General features: G+C 44.6%; 1 protein-coding gene across 1 annotated transcript in view; it reads left to right on the forward strand.

The window, feature by feature from the left end:
- Positions 1-20,892, forward strand: part of LOC126195421 (transmembrane protein 60) — a 50,757-nt gene that overhangs the window by 22,508 nt on the left and 7,357 nt on the right. The window contains exon 2 of the mRNA XM_049934028.1: positions 19,027-19,246. Coding sequence (XP_049789985.1) covers positions 19,027-19,236 — 210 coding nt within the window. The 3' untranslated portion in view covers positions 19,237-19,246. The remainder of the gene's footprint in view (positions 1-19,026; positions 19,247-20,892) is intronic.

The following is a 20,892-nucleotide window of genomic DNA, read 5'->3' on the forward strand; positions in this document are numbered from 1 at the left end:
AGAAGAAATAAGGCATATAATTTTAAGACTGAAAAAGAAGAAATCTCCAGGACCGGACGGGGTCCCTGCCGAAGTAATACAAGCGTTGTTGACCACTTAGTAAATTGTGGGATCTGCATAATAAGTGTCTCTTGCAAGGAAGGGTCCCTGGACTGTGGAAGAATGCTGAATTGGTAATAATTAGTAAAGTGCAACATAAAGATCCAATGATACCCAAATCCTACAGATCAATTTGTCTTTTGAACACTGTCGGCAAGATATTTGAAAAACTATTATGCGAAAGATTACAAGATCACAGACTACTACACAGGATGAGCCCTCACCATTATGGGTTTAGAATAGGTAAGTCAGTCGAAGATGCAATTAACAAGGCGATTTCACTAGCAACAGATATTCATTCTACATACACTCTAGTGATGATGATTGTTATTGCTGGTGCTTTTTAATAACGAGAGATTGGAGCCCATACTACAGAAGTTACATGGCAGCGGTAACATAAGTGGTGTGGTGGCATATTTGGATGACATGCTATTCATTGTAAGTGGTGGCACTAGAAGAATTGTTTGAGACAAATGTAATGCAGCCCTCCATGAACTTGAGGGCTAGTGTCAAAGTATTAATTTGTCGGTAGCACCTCACAAAACAACATACCTCCTGCTCCAAGTGATGTAACGATTACAAGAAGCACAGTAACGAGATATCGAGAGATATTTCTAGACAAATGATGTGATGTAACGATTACAAGAAGCACAGTAACGAGATATCGAGAGGTATTTCTAGACAAATGTTGTAACTTTGCACATCATGTAGAGGTAGCAGGCAGGAAAGGCATCAATGTAATGAATAAAATTATAACCATTGAAAAAAGGCAATTTCAGCTTCCCTTGACGACAATTACAGTATACTACCAATCTATATTAGCATTAGTTGTAGGATATGGTGCGAGCATTTGGACTCATAGTGAAGTAGCCTCAGTGGAGAGAAGAGTTCAACAAGGCATGCTGCTAAAATTAACGGGGGCCTACGGCGCTACCCCAGATGATGCTTTGTTAGTAATTCTAGGAATATGCCCACTGGACTTGAAAATTAGGAAAAGGGGAGCCTTTTTCTGGTGAAAGAAAGGCAATCAAATTGAAGTACAAAGGGTGCTTGGAACTGAGGCCAATTCAAAAAAGGCAATAAAAGATCACGTATTACAACTGTAGCAAAATGAATGGGACACTTCAGGCACTGGCAGGAGAACATACGAATTTCTTCCTAACATCAGGGAGGGATTAAAAATGAGATTTCTTAACCCATTGAGTGGATTGATGCATTACCTGACTAGCCATAAGCCTTATGCCACATATCTGTACAAAATCAGAAGACAGATGAATGATAGCTGCACCTGTGGTAGTGTGGGCACACCAGAACACATATTGTGACACTGTGCACTGTATGAAGATGCAGCGGGTAATGGATTTCAGGTGTTAAGGATGTTGGATCCCAAAGCAGCACTAAGAAGTGAGTCGATCTGGTGTATCTTGGACAATACTGCAACCGCTGTATCCAGGAAGCCCACGGAATACTTCACGAGGCATTCAACCATAAGTCGTCATGCTGCCGTCCAGGCGAGACAACATACTCTGCAGATGGAGAGAAGATGACTGTGGTTGGCGACCACCGAGTGAAATACTATCCAAAGAATCTATATTACGTTGGTGCAAGTGAGCATGGTAGTGTGGACTTCAAGAAGTAACAGTGATGGGTGGAATTACTCACTACAGTGGAAACACTGCTGATGTGCTGACTGCGGTACCTTGAGAGTGGATCCAGTGTTGGAAGAACCATGTACAAGTTAAATGCAGCAAAATAAATGAAGAAACAGAGAACTAATTCTAGTGTTCGTAGTAGATTAGTAGCTGGGTAATTGGTTAAGGGTTTTAATGTAGCTTTGTAGTAGTAGAAGTAGTTGTAGTTTTTTTCTTTTTTAATCTTTCTTTTTTTTAAAAAAAAAGAAAAAAAAGAATAAGAAGAAGAAGAAGTACCAGAAATAAATAATTAATATGTAACCTATAACTATCCAAGGAAATGTGATTTGTGTAGTCTGTTTTAGCTTTTTAGACAATAGGATGTAATTATGAAGAATAAATAAATGACTAGTACTGTTGTATATTTGGTTATGTATTGTGGGTAAAGGCTACACAGTGGCAGAGTCCAGGACGCAGGCTTTTTCCACACAGAAGTTGATTCAGTTGTTAGTTAATCAGGTAGCAGAAAGGCAGGCATATAGTGCAGAGTTGCAAGGCAACTTGTAACTAAGGAAGGAAATGGAGGTATTGTCCAAGCCAGCTAGTCTGCTAGTAGAATAAATGCCTGTAATTTGATTACTCCCTTTTCTGGCAAGTCAACTGAGGATGTGACATCTTTCTTGGATGACATGGAAGCAACAGCATGGGTGGATAGTCAGTTACTGTAAACGGCAAAGTTGAGCTTGATAGAAGTAGTGAAAGCTTTTGTGAGGTGGATGAAGGATTTAAAAAATGCAGAAAAGTTTAAGAAGTTGAAGCAGGGCCTCCCTAGTGCTATAAAAAATAGCACAAGGTTTTTCTGCAAGCAGTTAACAGTGGAAAGTTTTGCTGATAGAATATGGAAAGTTAATTTACAGACTTAAAAACTGGGAGAAAGTGATGAGGCAAATAGAATTACATTCCAAGAAGCCAGACATAAGGCACTAGATGCCATCCTGAGGAGCATGCCATCCAAAATGTCTAGAATGTTTCCTGGTAGATTAAAACTGTGTGTCGGATCAAAACTCAGACTCAGAACCTTTGCCTTTAGGGGACAAGTGCTCTACTGACTGAGCTACCCTAGCACAACTCACAGCATGTCCTCACAGCCTTACTCCCACCTGCAGCTCATCTTGTATGTTCTAGACTTCATAGAAGCTCTCCTGCAAGAGTAGCACTTCTGGAAGACGGGGTATTGTGGAGACATGGCTTAGCCACAGCCTAAGAGCGCAAGTCTTGCAGGTTTTGGAGGAGAGCCTCTGTGAAGTTTGAAAGGTAGGTCATAGGTACTGGCAGAAGGATAGCTGTGAGGATGGTTCATGAGTCGTGCTTGGGTAGCTCAATCAGTAGAGCGCTTGCCCATGAAAGGAAAAGGACCCGAGTTCAAGTCTAGGTCTGGCGTACAGTTTTAATCTACCAGGAAGTTTCATATCAGCACATACCGAGCGAGGTGGCGCAGTGGTTAGACACTGGACTCGCATTCGGGAGGATGACGGTTCAATCCCGCGTCCGGCCTTCCTGATTTAGGTTTTCCGTGATTTCCCTAAATCGCTCCAGGCAAATGCCGGGATGGTTCCTTTCAAAGGGCACGGCCGACTTCCTTCCCCGTCCTTCCCTAATCCGATGAGACCGATGACCTCGCTGTCTGGTCTCCTTCCCCAAACCAACCAACCAACCATATCAGCACATAGTCCGCTGTAGAGTGAAAACTGCATTCTGGAAATATCTAGTAATGTTTGGTCAGGCATCCCAAAAGACCTGTATGTTGCCATCAGGTAGGCTACAGAGTTACAGGAGATTGATATAGTGACTGGGGTACTTGATACGCAAGGTGTGTTTTCCACTGCCATAATGTGTTATAGATATGGATGGTCATGGCATGTCCAGAAGCAATGTTATCAGCCTCTATGTGAAAAGCATGATGAGAGTGGACACTGGTGATCAGATTGTAGAAGCAAAGATGGAATAGGAAAGAGGGAAGCAGACAAGCATTAAACCCAAATGGGAACCCCTATTAAATTTTGACGCTACAAGTACGTCTGCAGAGGCAGAGTGCTATCTAGTAACAATAGTGTACAGTAAGAAAAATAAATTTGTGTTCAACACAGAGGTGCATGTGTCTGGACCTTGTAGGGAGGAAGCAGATAAACTCGCCATGCCATAAATTGGGTGACAGTGGAAGACAATGATGTACAATCACTTGGTCCATCGGTGTTGAGTTTTCAGGTTGGGACAAAGCAATTTCAGCAGTGTGTGGAAGTAGCACCTTGTACGAAAGAAGGTTGCTGCCCAATCCTGAGGTTAGTTTTTCTACTCAAACATCATGCCAAAATTGACCTTTGGTGGCACACAGTGGAACTTTTCGGCTAGTGGAAGTTATCGTCAGTGGAGTACTGTTGCAGGGTTTGTCTACGTTCAAGAACAAATCGTCTAAACTACAGGTGAAAACACTAGGATGTAATTTGCATTATATAGTGGCGAGAGGCATCGGGAAGTTGTACTGGATGAATGTACCTGTTGACATAATGTGTGTGTAGTGAAGCCACTAGAAAAAAAAATGATGTTTTAAACAGATCGTGTTGTTTGGTGCAATGAAGCATTGTACAAATAAGGGAGAGAGATGATGGGAGAATAGTACCCATCATTTTAGATAATTTTGGCGCCAATGAGGTGAAGCCGACCAAGTGGATGTTGGTAACGAACTTAGACATCCTGGATGAGGATGATTGGGACATGTCATACGTGAGCCAAGGTCATACACAAACTGCCACTAAACTGCACTACATATGCAGACAGAGCACCTAAAGTGAGCAGTGAGTAGAAATGGAAAAGTTGTTAGTAGAATTCAAGAACCATTTTAATCCTCAGGGCACACTGCCAACAATGTCCATAACACAGCATAGAATACCAACAGGGAACAAAGCACTGTTGTATCAAAAATGATATTGTATACCTCAGCATGTACAGCCAGTTATGGAGGACTCCATTAACCAGTAACTAGCCAGTGCTATAACAGAAGAGAGCAGTAGTCCATGGGAGGGGAAGGGGAGTAACTGTCATGGTCCTACCCAGAAAATCAGCAGATAATTTGTAAAGGTGTAGGGTTTGTTGCGACTATCATCATCTAATTAGTAAAACAATAACAGATGTATACCCAGTACCCAACGTCATGGAGGCCATTGATAACTTGGGACAGTGCCAGTGCCAGTGGAGTGGGTACCATAAGTTAGAGGTGCTTCCAGAGGATTGTCCAGAAACGGTGGTCTCGGTTCCCTGGGGTCATTACCAATACCGAAGGATGTCATTTGGATTAAAAAATATGCCAGCAACATTTCAGCAGTTGTTGGACGGGATACTAATGGTATTGAAACCTCGACAATGTATTTCGTACTTCAGTGATGTAGTTCTGTTGTCAAGGGATGTGAAGCAGATATACAATGGTTAAAGGACGTTTTCAAAAGATTACTTGCTCAGTGTCTTGTGTTAAGCAGTGAGAAGTGTCACTGGAGTAAGACGGTTGTTTGGGGCATATGATTAGCTGAGAGGGAGTGAAGACAAGACCTGAGGCTAATGCAAGGCAAGAAGTACAAGATGTTCCGACTCCTGGAGCAAGCAAGGAGTTAGTCATTTTTGGAGTTGCCCAATTATTATAGAAAATTCATTACAGGGTTTGCAAATCCTGCATAGCCACTTCTGCAACTGCTAAGGAAAGGAGTGTAATTTGAGCAAGCAAAAGTGTGTCAAGGGTTGAAATAAGCTTTGACATCAAGTCCAGTACTGATTTTTCCAGATTGTGAGAAAGAGTTTGTAATATCATGTCATGCTTCTAGTCAGGCGTTGGGGTGTGTTTTGTGCCTGGTGATAAATTGTGAAGAGCATCCTGTGGCTTACACTTCACGGCAGTTAAACAACACGGAAAAGAATTACCACACAATGGAGGAGATGATGCTAAGTGTAATATATGGGATTATGTATTTTTGATACTGTTTGAATGGCAAGAAATTCAACATATTGACTGATCACACAGCATTGAAGTGTTTGTTGGGTTTGAAAGACCTTTCAAACAGATGCACAAGGTGGGCTTGAGACTATGTGAGTTTTCCTATGAAGTTATTCATAAGCCAGGCAAGAAGTGTGGACATGCATATGTTCTAAGCAGCAAGGTTGCGGTAATGCAAGCAGTGGGTCATAGCCTTGCAGAGTGGCAGACAGCACAAGCTGCTGACACTGAATGCAAGCTGTACACAACACAGCCATGGTTCACTGTGCACAGTGGCCTGTTATGTAGATCAGCTAAGTTGGGCCATGCATGTTAGTACCTGCTAAGCTGAGAGTAGAGGTGCTGAAGGAAGAACACGACTGTGTGCCATCTGGGCATGGGGATTGAAGGGTGATGAATCAAAAGATTGCAGATCATAACTTGTGGAAAACAAAGAAAGAAGACAAAGACCAGTATGTAAAAGAAAATTTTTGGATCATGTGCACAAGAAGTACCATCAGCAAGTACCACTACAAAGGTTACCAGAGGAAATCAAACCTTTTGAAATGATAGGAGTAGATATTGTAGGGGCCTTTAACTGGTCTATAATGGGAAACTGTTATGTTTTAATGATTATTGATCATTTCTAGAAATACATGGAAATTATTGCCGTCCCTAATCAGCTAGCAACTGCAGTGGCACAGGAGATGGTAAACAACTTGTTGGTGAAGTTTGGTGTCTCTGAAACAGTAACCACACACCAAGGTATTGCTACTGACACAGAAACTATGAACTAGCCTCCTGCACCCGCAAGCCAATGGCAGAAGAGAACACATGCATTATACAGTTGGTAAAATATTGAATTATTACTTCAACTCCCATCACAATGATTGGGATACTTACTTGTCATGTGCCATAGCACCCAACGTTCACACTAATACTGTCCTATTCCCATAATAGGAAGTGTGTGGAGGAAGATGTTTTTACCACTTGACAGACCAAAAATCAAGAAAACATGGTGCTATTTCAGAATTCTGCCAAGATACTGAAAGAAATGTGGAAATGTGCAAGCACCAAGGCCGTGGAACATCAGGAAGAGGTAGGAAAACTTACGGGGAAGCTGCCACATTACAGGATAGGACAGTGGGTGAGGTTACCCAGACTCTGTACCCCAAAGGATTTTGATTACAAGGTACCAAGGGCCATACAAAGTGACAGAAATAAAGTCATTGGTAAATGTCAAGCTTCAGTTGCCAACTAAAACAATGATAATTTATGTTGGATGCCTAAAGCCGTTTTAGGGCAGACTGCCACAAGTATTGCCATCAGCCACCAAAAGGGCCAAAAGAAATAAGAACAGGGTGAGCACAAGGATCTTGTGCTACCCAAATATGAGATACCACATGGGTTAAGGCCGAGTAAGTGCCAAGGAATATGTTGTGTATCATGATACTACAGTTGGTGAGGGTAGATTGTAAGGTTGGGTTAGAGTGTAAAGTTAGTTGTGTTGTTTTGTGTGTGTGCCTATTGAAGGAAGGCATCTGATTGCTGCACAGCAAGATTTCGTTGTTAGAGAGGCTATAGGAAATAACCTTTTTTCTTGCCATAATTTTTATTGTTTTATGTTAGGATGTATTATCTATGTATTCAAGGAATTGTGTCGGGATACGTAGGATCTTTCGGTGGAGGGAGGGGGAGTAATTACAGCTTCCTGTTTCCAGGTTGCTGCACATCAGAGATTGGGATCAGGGGAATCCTAATCATTGCTGTGCTTTCAAGGGTGGAGTGGAAGCATTGTAGGATCAGCAGTTGGAAAGTGGCAAGCTATTTACTAGGTAAGAGGATATTAAAAGCAGTGTTCTGTACGCTGGTGACAATATCTGATAGCTGAATGGCATCATGAGAAGGATAAAGGAAATTATGAAGAGTATCAAAGCAGCATATTACACAGTTGTCAATTTTGGAGCAGGGAGGCACAAAACTATATGTGTACCTTGGGGAAGTTAACGGTGGAGTTAATGGAGTTTGCAAAGAAAATGATGAACACCATGAACCAGGATCTGGGGTAATACAGACCTGATTGGATGTTTTGGATACAAAAGTATTGATCGCAAGGCTGTTACAATCACTAGCTGACAGCGTTGTTCGGGCCTATCACAGAACCAGACAAACAAAATCTTCCACTTTACTTCCATACACCAACACTAGAAGTTAGGACAGACCAAGCACAGCTCTGTGTGCTAGTTCAGTTCCCAATTACAAATGATCACACATGATGTAAGTGTTTCACCATTTACCATTTTCCAGTAAGGTGAAGAACCTTAGAAAAATATGTGCAGAGGATAAGTATTACCAGTTTTGGAAGATGGGAATAGGCATGCAGAAGTGACAGCAGTGCAACTCCAGCACTGTCAGGCAGAAAAGATTAACATATGACTGACCAAGATAACCCAGACTGGCACAGAAACATGCAAGATTCTGTTGTTTGTGGGCAAAGCACATGATCACAGGTGTCCATGGGACATCCTAGAACTGTAACCCTACTTCCAGTGTGCAGGACTATACTCGATCTACTCTGTATATATGAATGTGTGGAAGTCTTCCATGCAGGCCTCTCACAGGGAATCAGTTGTCCTCTGCCGGCTCCGCATTGGCCATACGTGGCTAACGCATGGTTACCTACTCAGTCACGAGGACCCACCTCAGTGTCGCAGTGGCTCCCAAATGACAGTCATCCACTTCTTGCTGGACTGCCCACTTTTAGCCGCTCTGCGGCAGACTTTTAACTTTCCCAGCACCTTTAGTTTTACATTTTATCCATGAGAGTGGGTTTTATACTTCTATGTAGGTTTTACTGCATGTCTTTTGTCCCTCCGTGTCCTCCACCCTAATGCTTTTAGGGTGGAGGTTGTAATGTGTTGCAGAGTGGCTGGCTTTCCATGTTTATTCTCGTGGTTGGCCAGCCACTGTAATCTGCTTTCATGTTTTACTCTCTTCTGTTTCTAGCGTCTCTCTGTTGTTTTCTTGTCCTCTTTTGTTTCTTTTAGTGTTCGTTGCCTTCCCTTCAGTCTTGTGGCTTTTCCTTTCTTTCCGTTTTGTGTTATATGTTTCATCCATTTTATTCTCACATTTGTGGCATTGTTTTATTAGGAACAAGGGACCAATGGCCTCGTAGTTTGGTCCCTTCTCCCGCCTTTAAACCAACCAACCTACCTACCTACTCTGTATACAGTGTTGGTAGCAGATTGCTATGAGCAGGATAACCTCACAGGGGCAAAATGACTGGAGGTAGACTGCAAAGTAGTGGGACAATTTGCAATATAACAGGGCTGACATTTCACCTTCAAGCCCCTGTTATGGGGACCACTGGGTTGAACATAGTGCAGCCACAGTTGTACTGGCCAGACAAACTGATAGGAGAGGTCTGTGCACAGCATCTGACCTTCCTCAATAGTATGCTAGATCCTGACATCCTCTCGCTGAACCAACTCATAGCAACCCACGAGGAGCGTATTTCTGCAGAATAGTACTTCAGTATGTGCAGCAGTACTTGGAAAAACAGTGTCACACATCCTTGACTGTGAGTTTCATAGTATCCAGTGCCATAATAGCTCTAACTCTCTTCTGTGCAGCGTTCATCTACCTTACATTGACAGCCACATGCCCCCTATTACACCATCTGTCAGACGGGATTAGCTGTTGGGCATATGGTACAATATTTGTGAGAAATGAAGAGTTTTTACACATTGTGGGCTGAGCTGGACATAGCGTTACAATGTCGACAACACAGCAAAAGGACAGGTCTACTGATGCTGTGGTTGGCCAGTTTTCACTCCTTGTACGTGGTTAGAAATGGTACATCAGCACAACAAATGAGGTCCTAACCAATATAGCCACAGGTATTTGTTTAGCACCACTAACCACAAGGAGAGGTTATCCTAGGTTCAGCAAAGCAGCCACCAGGAGTTTGGGCCTTTACCACTATCAGTCTGACTATGCAGGCTCCAGTCCACCTTCTTGGACTTGGCGTCTTCCCACTGGCAGGCCACCTTCTGGCTCACTGTGGCCACAGCAGACTTCTGCCCTGAAGACTCACCCTTCGAGAGCAGGGTGGGGTAGCCCCTACCCTCCTACCCTGGTGTGGACATCTGGGTGCTGTGTGTCTCTTTTCGTAAGAGCAAGTTCTACTTCTGAAGGCTGACGTCCCCTGCAAGTATTACAGCGATCCTTTGCTCTCCTGGCATGCCTTGCCACAAGCAGCCACCTCCTGTGTAGCTGATGCATATGCTGCTGCACGGATTCCAGGTATCAGCATTCCTTTGGTCACTCATGTCACAGTTGATCACAGTGGTTCTCTGCGTTCTGTCCTCATCATGCACTATAGGGGACGTGGTTATAGCAAAGCAGCAATAAGAGAGTTGTAGCTTAAATCTGAATAAAATGTTTGACTATTGATGCTGTTTTTGTATGTTAGCAACAGTCAACATCCTGACGACGACCCACTGCCGCTACCCAACCCTGCCACCATAGAGACTACCCACCGTGATCTACTACAGATGGTTCTTGGTAACCAATGAGCAAGTATCTGGCTGAAGACATGTTTCATAACAATGAGTTGTAATTATTTGTGCCAAATTATGATGTGAATATAACCACTGGATACATAATATATTCTGAAAAGCAGCATATGTAATCCCAAAAGTTCATGAGTCTGTCACTATAACCAACCAAAAATAATTTGGGGGCTCATGATGTGGACCTGAATCATTACTGCTACTATTCACTAATTGTATCCAAACTTTTTTTGCATAACATCACTTTTTTTGTTTTTTCTAATCACATCCAGGTTCGGCCTATTGCCTTCTGGCCTAGAACTTGTAGAGAAGAATAAATTCTGTGATGTTGTAACTGTAGTAACACTGTTCGCGTTTACGTCGCACTTCACTTAGCGTAGACCGGGACTGTGTCCTAGGCATGCCCGATGTTGACTGACTGGGCACGGCCCGTGCTGCTGGAGTTGTTGTTGTTGTTCTTGTTGTTACGCCGGCAGAGGTCGTGTCCGAATTCTCGCGTGCCCTCTGGTGGACGGGACTCTACTTGCGGCAACTACCGCCCGTGACGCGCCGTGCCAATGTGCGCCTCCCGCGATCTTTCTGGTGGCTACTACAGTAACAGTGAATAATCTGCAAAGAATGTCAAATAGTTTCCATTTCAGCACTCAAATATGTGGCCTCTTATCCCAATTCATTCATTTTCTGAAAGTATCCTCCCATTGGCCACGCAAAGTTGATACATTGCTGTCCTACACATCAGAAACCGTAAGCACTATGGCTAGCATTGCCCCTTACTCTTGATATGCCAGATGATTCCATGATGATGTAACAATCTTTCAGGGATAATGGAGAATAGTAAATGCATCGAAATACTGTCGCAAACATGGGCTGTAAAATGCACAACTTAAAAGCTCTGACCACTTTAACATCTCTCATATTGTGAAACACATCTTTTCTACTGCTAGCTCTTTGCTTTCTATATTTTGGTAAGTGCTAGTATGGACCAAAACCAGAGAAAAATATGTACTGTAAATATGGACTCAAAAGTGGATAAGTAAAGAGTTGTGAGCAATTGTTTCTCTTTGCTGCTCTGAAACACAGTTCTTCTACTGTTAAGTGCTCACAGCTCTTAAGTTACGCATTTTAGAGCCCATGTTTACCAGACTTTTTTTTTTTTTTGGTTTGGTCCATAGTACCTCCTCCCCACACATGGAAAGCAAACAGTTTGCAGTAGAAGACATTTGTTTCACAGTATGGAAGATAAAGAAGTGCTTGTGGCTCTTAAGATATGTATTTTATTGCCCATGTGTACTGCATTTTCTTGATACATTCATCCTTCTCTATCACCCATGGAAGTTTGTAACATTGTCATGGAATCACCCTGTATATTTGTAGTTTGATACACATTTTCATTGAGTGGAAAAACTGTATTCCTCCACATTCATTTGTAATTTTCTCTGGTCACACAATGAACCTGCCAGAATACAGTACTTTTTACATAAACACAAGGACAGCTCTCTCAAACTTGCAGTGATGCCCCACTAGCACTCAGGGAAAGAAAAAAATGTAGTGTAGTCAGGCATTTTTCATTCAGCAAAATTATTTAAAATTAATAATTTGCAGTTTTTTTAACAAGATCAGAACTGGAATTTTTTTATGGTTACTTACACACTACCATTTGTGTTTCAAAATATTAAAAATACTCGATACCTGTAGGTGTAACTCCATCCTCCCTCTGCCCCTCCCCCCCCCCCTCCTCCTCCAACAAATTACAGAGTCGGGTAGCACAGTGATTAGCACACTGGACTCACATTTCCTGGGGCTGTAGTTCAATCCCACGTCTGGCCATCCTGATTGAGGTTTTCCACACTGTCTCTAACTCACTTAAGGTGATCGCTGGGATGTTTCCTTCAAAAGGGCATGGCCACTTTCCTTCTGCATCCTTCCCTAATTCAGGCTTGTGCTCCATATCTAATGATCTCATTGTCAATGGGATGTTAAACACTAATCTCCTCCTCCTCATTCTCCTCCTACAAATGGATGTCCTTGCTTCATTGTTTCATAACACTTATAAACTAGTTGATAATTTGTTTCAAATTCATAGACACTTTGAGTCTTGACAATCTATCCTCAGAGCTTTTGTCTCTTTTTAAAAGAAATGGGGGGGAGGGGGGGTCATCATTCTGAAAGTTTGTTTGAAAGAGATATTTCTTAATGATGCATGAAGGTAGTCTGTAATTGTTCTCTCTCTCTCTCTCTCTCTCTCTCTCTCTCTCTTTCTTTCTTTCTCTTTCTCCCCCCCCCCCCTCCCCCGGGGGGCCCACAGTCCCTTTTGTGGGTACGTGTGTGGCACACACGGGGCCCCGAGCTATTGCAGTCTCCTTCCTTTTTCCAGACTGCATTACCATACCTGTTCCTCTTCTTCCCTGCACTTGCTCCTTTCTCCCAGCCCCCTCCCTTCCCTCTTGGTGGAATTCTTTATATCAACCTGGCTATCCTCACAGCTTTGTGTTTAGTGCAGATTTGTTTTTAGTATGTGCTAGTGTTTAGTTTGCTGTTTCTATCTCCTTTTCGGCGTTTTTGGTCCCCTAGGGGTTTGATCTCCATTTCCAAAATTTTCCGGTCAGTGTGAGCCATTTGGGGATGAACTCCCAACCTAGCTTCCATGGTGCAGGCTCCTCTCCCCCTCCCCTTCCTTTTGCCCTTGCACCCTGGTCCCCTTCCTGCTAGGTCACCAGCACGGTAGCCAGTGCGTGTGGTGGGGCTGTTAAGTACCCTCTTGGCTGAGCCCCCTGACAACACAGGGATCACACTGCTAGTACCTGAGCTGTTAACGCCTCATGTATGCCAAGGAGTCGATGCTCATCACTTTGGGGCATCAGAACTCCCGGCAATGGCCGCTGTGCCAGGCGGCCCTTGCTGTGGCTGGATGGTGCTCAAGGGGTGAGCCCCTGGTCGGAGAGAGTGGTACTACGGCAGATGCCTTGCACATGAAGCGACAAAAGCGTCCACATCCTGGCCATTCTGTGGCCGTCTCTTAGAGTGATAGAAGACATGACACTCCTTCTTTTGATCCTTCTGTCTTCCCCTCCCGGGCCTGCCTCTGGGAAGAGGGTCAAGCTCGCCAGATTGGGTTGAAAAGTTTCCCTCGGTACCTGATTTGTACCAGGACAGATGGTGAAAGTTTTGCCACAACCAAGCCTCTATTTTTCATGGAGAATATAAGTATGGTGAAGTGGAATACTTGACTAAAATGCAGTCCGGTTCTTTGCTCATCAAGGCATCATCTGCTGCCCAATCTGAAGCCCTGCATGCTTGTGACCATCTTGGTGACATCCCAGTCTCCATCACACCCCACCAATCTTTGAACTTGGTACATGGCATCATTTTGCACCAGGATCTTCTACTCCAAACTGACGAGGAGCTCCATGCAAACCTCCAGCCGTGAGGAGTTCGATTTATCCGCCGTGTACAACGAGGCTCTAAAAACAATCACACCGATACAGGCGCCTTTATCCTGGCCTTTCTAGGGGGATAGCCTCCCAGAGAAGGTAAAGATGTTGGTGTATTAGTGTGATGTAAAACCTTACATTCTACCACCGATGAAATGCTTTAAATGCTTACTGTTTGGACATATGTATTCCTGCTGCACCAATGACCCCCTCTTCGGTGACTGTGGGGGCCCCCTCTATGAGGGAAATGTCTGTGCTTCCCCACCAGTGTGCGTAAATTGTAATGCGGAGCATCCTCCACGCTCGCCAGCATGCCCGGTGTATGTGAAAGAACGACAGATTCAAGAGTACAAGACCTTAGATCGACTTACCTACACCGAGGCTTGTCGAAAGTATGACCGGCTCCATCCTGTGCCTATAACTTCTACTTTTGCTTCAGTCACGTCCATTCCCCCTCCTCTTCCCAGCCCCACCCCATTCACCCCACACCTTCCGCTTCACCCTCCCTCTCCCACTCTCCTTCCCCCTCCCCATCAGTACCCATACCCACCCCTTCGAGTGCTGCTCCCCCTCCCCCACCAGAGAAGCGCTCCTCTTCTTCGGCAGCCGCCAGTACTGGAAATCCCTCCTGGGACTCCTCTTCTTGGCACCCCCCCCCCCCCCCCTGACAGGTGATCTGCAGCTCCACATCGGCCGCCCGATCCTCAGCCAGTGGACGCCGGGATTGCCAGGTGCAATTCCGTGCCCGACCTCGCTGCAGTCTGCCCTTCTCTTCCTTCCCAAGAGAAGAAGCAGAAACACAAGAACAAGGGCAAGGCCCCTCCAGTACCCCCTGAGGTGCTGCCTTCCCCTCCTCCAGCCAATGAACCAACAGAGTCTGACCCCACCTATATGGACATTACCCCATCCTTATCGGTGACGGATGGCAACTCAGTGGCGTAACCGTCTCCGGTCCGTTCGCTTCCCATTTGGACTCCAGCTTGAGAATCCTCCAGTGGAATTGTAATGGATATTTGCGTCACCTCCTGGAGTTGCAGCCCCTTCTTTCATCCTACTCTGCTGCTTGCATTGCTCTCTGGGAGACTCATTTTGTCAGTTCTTACGCACCCACCCTTCATGGGTTCCATGCTTTCTGTCGGAACCACATTGGCCCCTTGCAGGCTTCTGGTGGTGTTTGCACCTTGGTCCACAAGGACATTGTTAGTAAATGGGTTCCCCTCCATACCACTCTGGAGGCAATTGCTGCCAGGGTCCATCTGGCCACTCCTGTCACAATCTGTAATCTCTATCTCCCGCCTGACAGGCCACCCACATCCCTTGCCCTAACCACCCTTCGTCAACAACTCCCTTCTCCCTTCCTGCTTCTAGGGGACTTCAATGCCCAAAACCATCTTTGGGGTAGTCACACAACTACTGCCCTGGGCATGACAGTTGAAGCTGTTCTGGCAGGGCTTGAGCTCTGTCTACTAAGCACCGGCACTCCTATACACTTTAGTGTGGCACACAGTATTCTCTCTGCCATTGACCTCTCCATCTGCAGTCCCGGCCTTCTTCCCTCCATTCAGTGGGGTGTCCACACTGACTTATGTGACAGCGATCATAACCCGATTCTTTTGACGTTCCTTCAGTGTATCTCGCTCCGTTACCCTCCCAGCAGGTGGGCCTTCTCTAAAGCTGATTGGGGATCCGTCTCCTTTGCTACCACCCCCCTCCCCCCAGTACTACCACACAGCAGTATTGATGAGTCTACACAGACTTTAACTGCCACCATTCTTTCTGCAGCTGTTTCAGCCATCCCTTCTTCCTTGGGTTCCCCCCCGTCAGAAGATGGTCCCTTGGTGTACTCCAGAAATTGCTCCGGCCATAAAAGACTGCTGCTGTCCTCTTCAACACTTCAAGTGGCACCCTTCTACTGTTCTCCTTCTGGTCTTTAAACGATTCAATGCCCGGGCCCATTACCTAATCAGATTTCAGAAACAAATTTGCTGGGAACGATATGTGGCTGCCATAGGACCGCACACCCCCTCTTCACAAGTCTGGGCGAAACTCAGGCAAATTTTTGGCCATCGTCCTCCCACCAAAATTGCAGATAGTTCTGTGCGTGGTGTTGTTCTTACCCAGCCGGACTTTGTCGCAGAGCATTTCGCTCAACACTTTGCCCAAGCTTCTGCATCGACTCGGTATCTGCCCACGTTCCTGCTCCTGAAAGAGTGCTTGGAACGACTGCCTTTGTCTTTCGCTGCTTGCTTCTTGGAGCCTTATAATGCCCCATTTAGCGAGGGGGAATTTGCCAGTGCCCTCTTCCTTTGTCCCGACACAACTCCTGGACCGGATCAGATGCATAACCAAATGCTCTAACACTTATCGGAGGCTGGTCACTGTCGTATACTGACCCTTTTCAGCCATCTGTGAAGCGAGGGGGTATTTCCTACCCAGTGGCAGGAAAGCATTGTTATTCTGGTGTTGAAGCCTGGGAAGCCACCTCTTCAGTTGGATAGCTACCGTCCAATTAGCCTTACCAACACCCTCTGCAAGCTTCTTGATCACCTGGTGAGTCGGCTGTTGTTTTGGATCCTTGAATCCCGCGACCTTTTGTCATCAACTCGAGGTGGTTTTCACTGTGGCCGCTCTATGGTGTATAACTTGGTCCACCTGGAGTCTGCTATCTGGTCAGTTTTTGCCCATCGGCAACACCTCATTGCAGTCTTCTTTGAACTGCATAAAGACTACGACACCACCTGGCGTCACCACATCCTCACCACCCTTCACAAATGAGGCCTTCGTAGCACTCGACCCATTTTTATCCATAACTTTCTTTCATGTCGCTCTTTCCGAGTCCAAATTGGTTCCTCCTAAAGCACTTCCCATCAGCAAGAAAATGGGGTTCCACAGGGTTCCGTGCTGAGCATCCCTCTCTTTCTCGTAGCCATTAATGGACTGGTGGTGGCTGCTGGGCCAACAGTGTCCCCCTCTTTGTACAATCTTGGGCTCTCTCCCATGGTTTTCAGTTACCGGTGGCCAAGTCGTGTGTCATGCATTTCTGCCATCGCCGTACAGTCCATCCCCATCCGGAATTGTTCCTTGATGGTCAATCCCTCGAGATGGTGGACACCCATTGCTTCTTGGGTGTGGTCTTCGATGCCTGGTTGACATGGCTCCCTCATCTTCGTCAGCTGAAGAGGACGTGCTGGTCACATCTCAGTGTTCTTAGATGTCTGTGCAATACCACCTGGGGTGCAGACCACTCCATTCTACTGTGACTGTACAAAGCACTGCTGTGACTGTACAAAGCACTGGTCCAGTCTCGTTTAGACTATGGTAGTCCTGTCTATGGTTCTGCGTCACCTTTGACATTGCAGATATTAGACCCCATCCACCATTGTGGGGTATGACTTGCGACTCGTGCCTTCCGGAGTAGTCCCGTGATTAGCGTTCTCACAGAGGCGGGGATTACACCACTGTGAGTTTTGTGCCAACAACAGTTGATATCTTATGCGCTCCGCATTCGCTGCTCCCCAAAGCACCCTAATTGTGGTCTCCTTTATCCAGATACGGAGATCAACCTCCCGCGGCGGTGACCACGATGTGGGCTTACCATGGCTGCCAACATTCTATCAATCTTTTCTGAGCTCTAGCACTTCCCTTTACCACCTCTTTTCTCTGCTCATGCATGTACCCCTCCGTGGTGCGTCTCTCGGCCATAGCTCTGTCTTGATCTCTCCATTAATTCAAAGGATTCTGTCCCTCTGGACGCCCTTCACCACCAAGTCTTCTGTCTCTTCAGTTCATTCCAGGGTTCAGAAGTGATGGCACCATGGTTGCTGGTCACACTGGTTATGCTTACACCTATGCGAGACACACAGAACTTCGTTCCTTGTCAGATGGCTGTAGTGTTTTTACTGCAGAATTGGTAGCCATCTTACATGCACTGGACCTTGTCCGCTTTGCTCAGGACTGTCCTTCACTATCTGTAGTGACTCGAGCAGTTTGCAAGCTATCGGCCAGTGCTTCCCTCACCACCCGTTGGTCATAGCTATCCAGGACTCCCTTTCTCTCCTTGATCAACATGGATGCTCAATGGTTTTCATTTGGACCTCAGGCCATGTTGGGATCCCTGGCAATGAACTTGCCAGTCGACTGGCTAAATTGACTACTAACAGGCCATCTCTTGCTATTGGCATTCTGGAAATAGATCTTCACTCGGCATTACATCATCAGGTTTTGGGACTTTGGAATGCAGAATGGCACACTCTTTCTTCACCGAACAAGCTCAGGGCGATAAAGGATTCTACAACTATGTGGCGGTCCTCCTTACGGGCCTCTCGTAAGGCCTCTGTCGTCCTTTGCCGGCTCTGCATCGGCCATACTTGGCTGACTCATGGTTATCTCCTCCATCGTGAGGACCCCCTCTCTGTTGTTGTGGGTTGATGTTGACTGTGGTTCACCTCTTACTGGACTGTCCCAACTTAACCGCCCTGCGACAGACTCTTAGCTTTCCTGACTCGCTACCCCTGGCACTAGCTGACAATGCCTCAGCGGCTGATCTTGTTTTATGGTTTCTTCATGATGGGGGTTTTTATCGCTTTATTTAAGGGTGGGACCTTCAACCTTATCGGTGGGTGGAGGGGATGGCAGGCCGTCTTGCTGGCCCCTTTGCCCCGATTGGACTGGCTTCGACTGGTCTTGGTGGTTCACCTGTGCCCTCTGCCTTCCCACTCCTTTCCTTATGTGATTTGTTTTATTTTGACTGTCTATCTTGGCTACCTGTGCTTCTTCCTTTGTGCTCCTGTCATTCATCACTTTCTGTCCCTCCTCTCTTCTTCTGCCTTCTTCCTTCCTTCTCTGTCAATCGTTTGTAATTTTATGGCCGTTGCAGTTCCCTCTTACAGTGTGAGGTTTTATCTGTTTTAGTTATTCCAAGGTCGGGGGGACTGATGACCACGTAGTTTGGTCCCTTCTCCAATCCAACCAACCAGTCTCCCCCCTCTATCTCCCTCCCTCCCCCCCTCTCTCCCTCCCCCTCCTCTCTCCCTCCCCCCCTCCCCCACTCAATGTTGCCATGAGCCTGCTTTCCACATCTCTTCATTCACAGTCCTTTCATAGCATTCTCCAATGGCACCATGAGGAACTGATCAAAATTACTATGATGTTGAACAAAGTAGTGTCAGATTTAAAATATTAAAAGATATTTTTTTACCTTGTTGTTCAGTTTTAAGAAAGCACAGTAAAAAGCCTTAAGAGTTGTTTCAGTAAATGCATTTATTTCCCTACAGGGCCATTGTGGTGGGAGAGCGGCAGCAACACGTGCATGGTCGGTTGCAGCCGTTACACTGAAAATGACAGCCCAAGTTGTTCTCTGTTTGGCTCTGGAGTACCCTTCTTGGCAGCTGTCAGTGTACTGGGTAATGGCACCGCTGTGGCTTTTCCTGCCAGTCCTTGTCATAGCTGTATTCATTTCCCTTGTGAGATACAGTCAATATTAAGAATTGTTTGGTAAGTTTGTCAATTGGATCTACTAGTAACAGTGCATGCTGCAGACCTCATCAAATCAGAAGGATTTACCATGAAATTATGGATAGGATGGTTTATTTGTTTGTCAGAGGTGACTGAATGTGTGGGAAGATCCAAAAGCAAAGAAATTTCCTTTCTGTGACTGCAGGTTAGTAATGACAGGTGCTCTCACGTGGAACCTCTCCTACACACTGTTTCAATCATTCGATCATCTGTCCCTCTCAATAAAAACTAAATAGGTCAAAGTCCCTGTTTCTTAAATGCTGTTTCTCATATTTGGGGAATTTACAGTTGTTGCCGTGTATAGCATGATATTAAAATGAAGTTGTTACCTGTTTGGAAAATCAGCCATAAAAATCAGGTGTGTATAACACCATCTATTCTGTAGAATGATTTCCATCGTTGTAACATGTAAGGGGTGGTTGTTAGGAATTGCTAACTCAGGTCTGTGCATTTAATAATAATAATAATAATAATAATAATAATAATAATAATAAACTGATAAAAACTCTAAAAGAATGCGCAGAGAAAGTCGGCCTGCAGATATCATTTGAATAGACAGTGTTTACAACAACATATTTAGAAATTTTCAGATTACTAACTAAATACAGGGAAGTTAACAGAGTATTGCACTTTAAATATCTAGGAGAAATTAACTCTGAAAAATTTGCACAACAAGAAAGAATACAAAAAGCTCGTAAAGGTTTAGGATTTGTGCAAAACCTCTATAATAAAAAATGCTATCTTTGAAAGCCAAAATTAGACATTCCAGAACAGTAATTAAACCATCAATGTTATATGCCAGCGAAACCTTGGCACTAAACAGGAAAACTAATATAGAAAATATAAAGAAAGAAGAAAGAAAAATAATTAGGAAAATTTTGGGACCAAGATGGACCGAGAATGGATAGAGACTACAGAAAACATCCAAAATTGAAGAATATTCTAACGTAGAGACAGACATGAGGAAAAGACGCCTCAAATTCTATGGCAACATAGTGATGCTTCCCGAACACATACTAACAAAAAGAATAGTAAAATATGTAGATTCCCTCACTAATGGAGGAGAATGGATCCAAAATGTTAAAAAGACCTGGAACTAGCCACAATCACCAAAGAAGAAATAGACATAAGGAACAATTTTAGAATAAAAGTAGAAAAATGTGAGGTTAAACCAGAGATAAAAGTCTGAAGAACTGGAACAAAATGGAGCGAAGAAAGAAGAGCTAAATTCTCGCAAACAATGAAAAACTGGTGGGCAAATAAAAAGAACAAGAACAGAAAATGAACCATCTTTACTTAGCGTCTTCCTCTCTGGGAGTTTTGCAACTGATAATAATAATAATAATAATAATAATAATAATAATACCTTATAAATGTTCAGCATATAGCCACATTTATAAATTAATTTGCAGTGTCAATGTAAAATGTCTCGTACCACATCATTACAATTTATTGTGCGTAAGATCCATAGAACATGAAACTATCATACTAACCAACACCTAAATCAAGCAACACTCAAACTGCTATAAGACTGAACAGGTGAAAACCAATGAAAAAATGACTTCAGTTTGCATTTTTGACTTGAAGGGATAATGCATAATGATTTCCATGTGCTAGGTACTGCA

This window comes from Schistocerca nitens, chromosome 7, assembly GCF_023898315.1.
Source record: "Schistocerca nitens isolate TAMUIC-IGC-003100 chromosome 7, iqSchNite1.1, whole genome shotgun sequence".
NCBI classification, from domain to species: Eukaryota; Metazoa; Arthropoda; class Insecta; order Orthoptera; family Acrididae; genus Schistocerca; species Schistocerca nitens.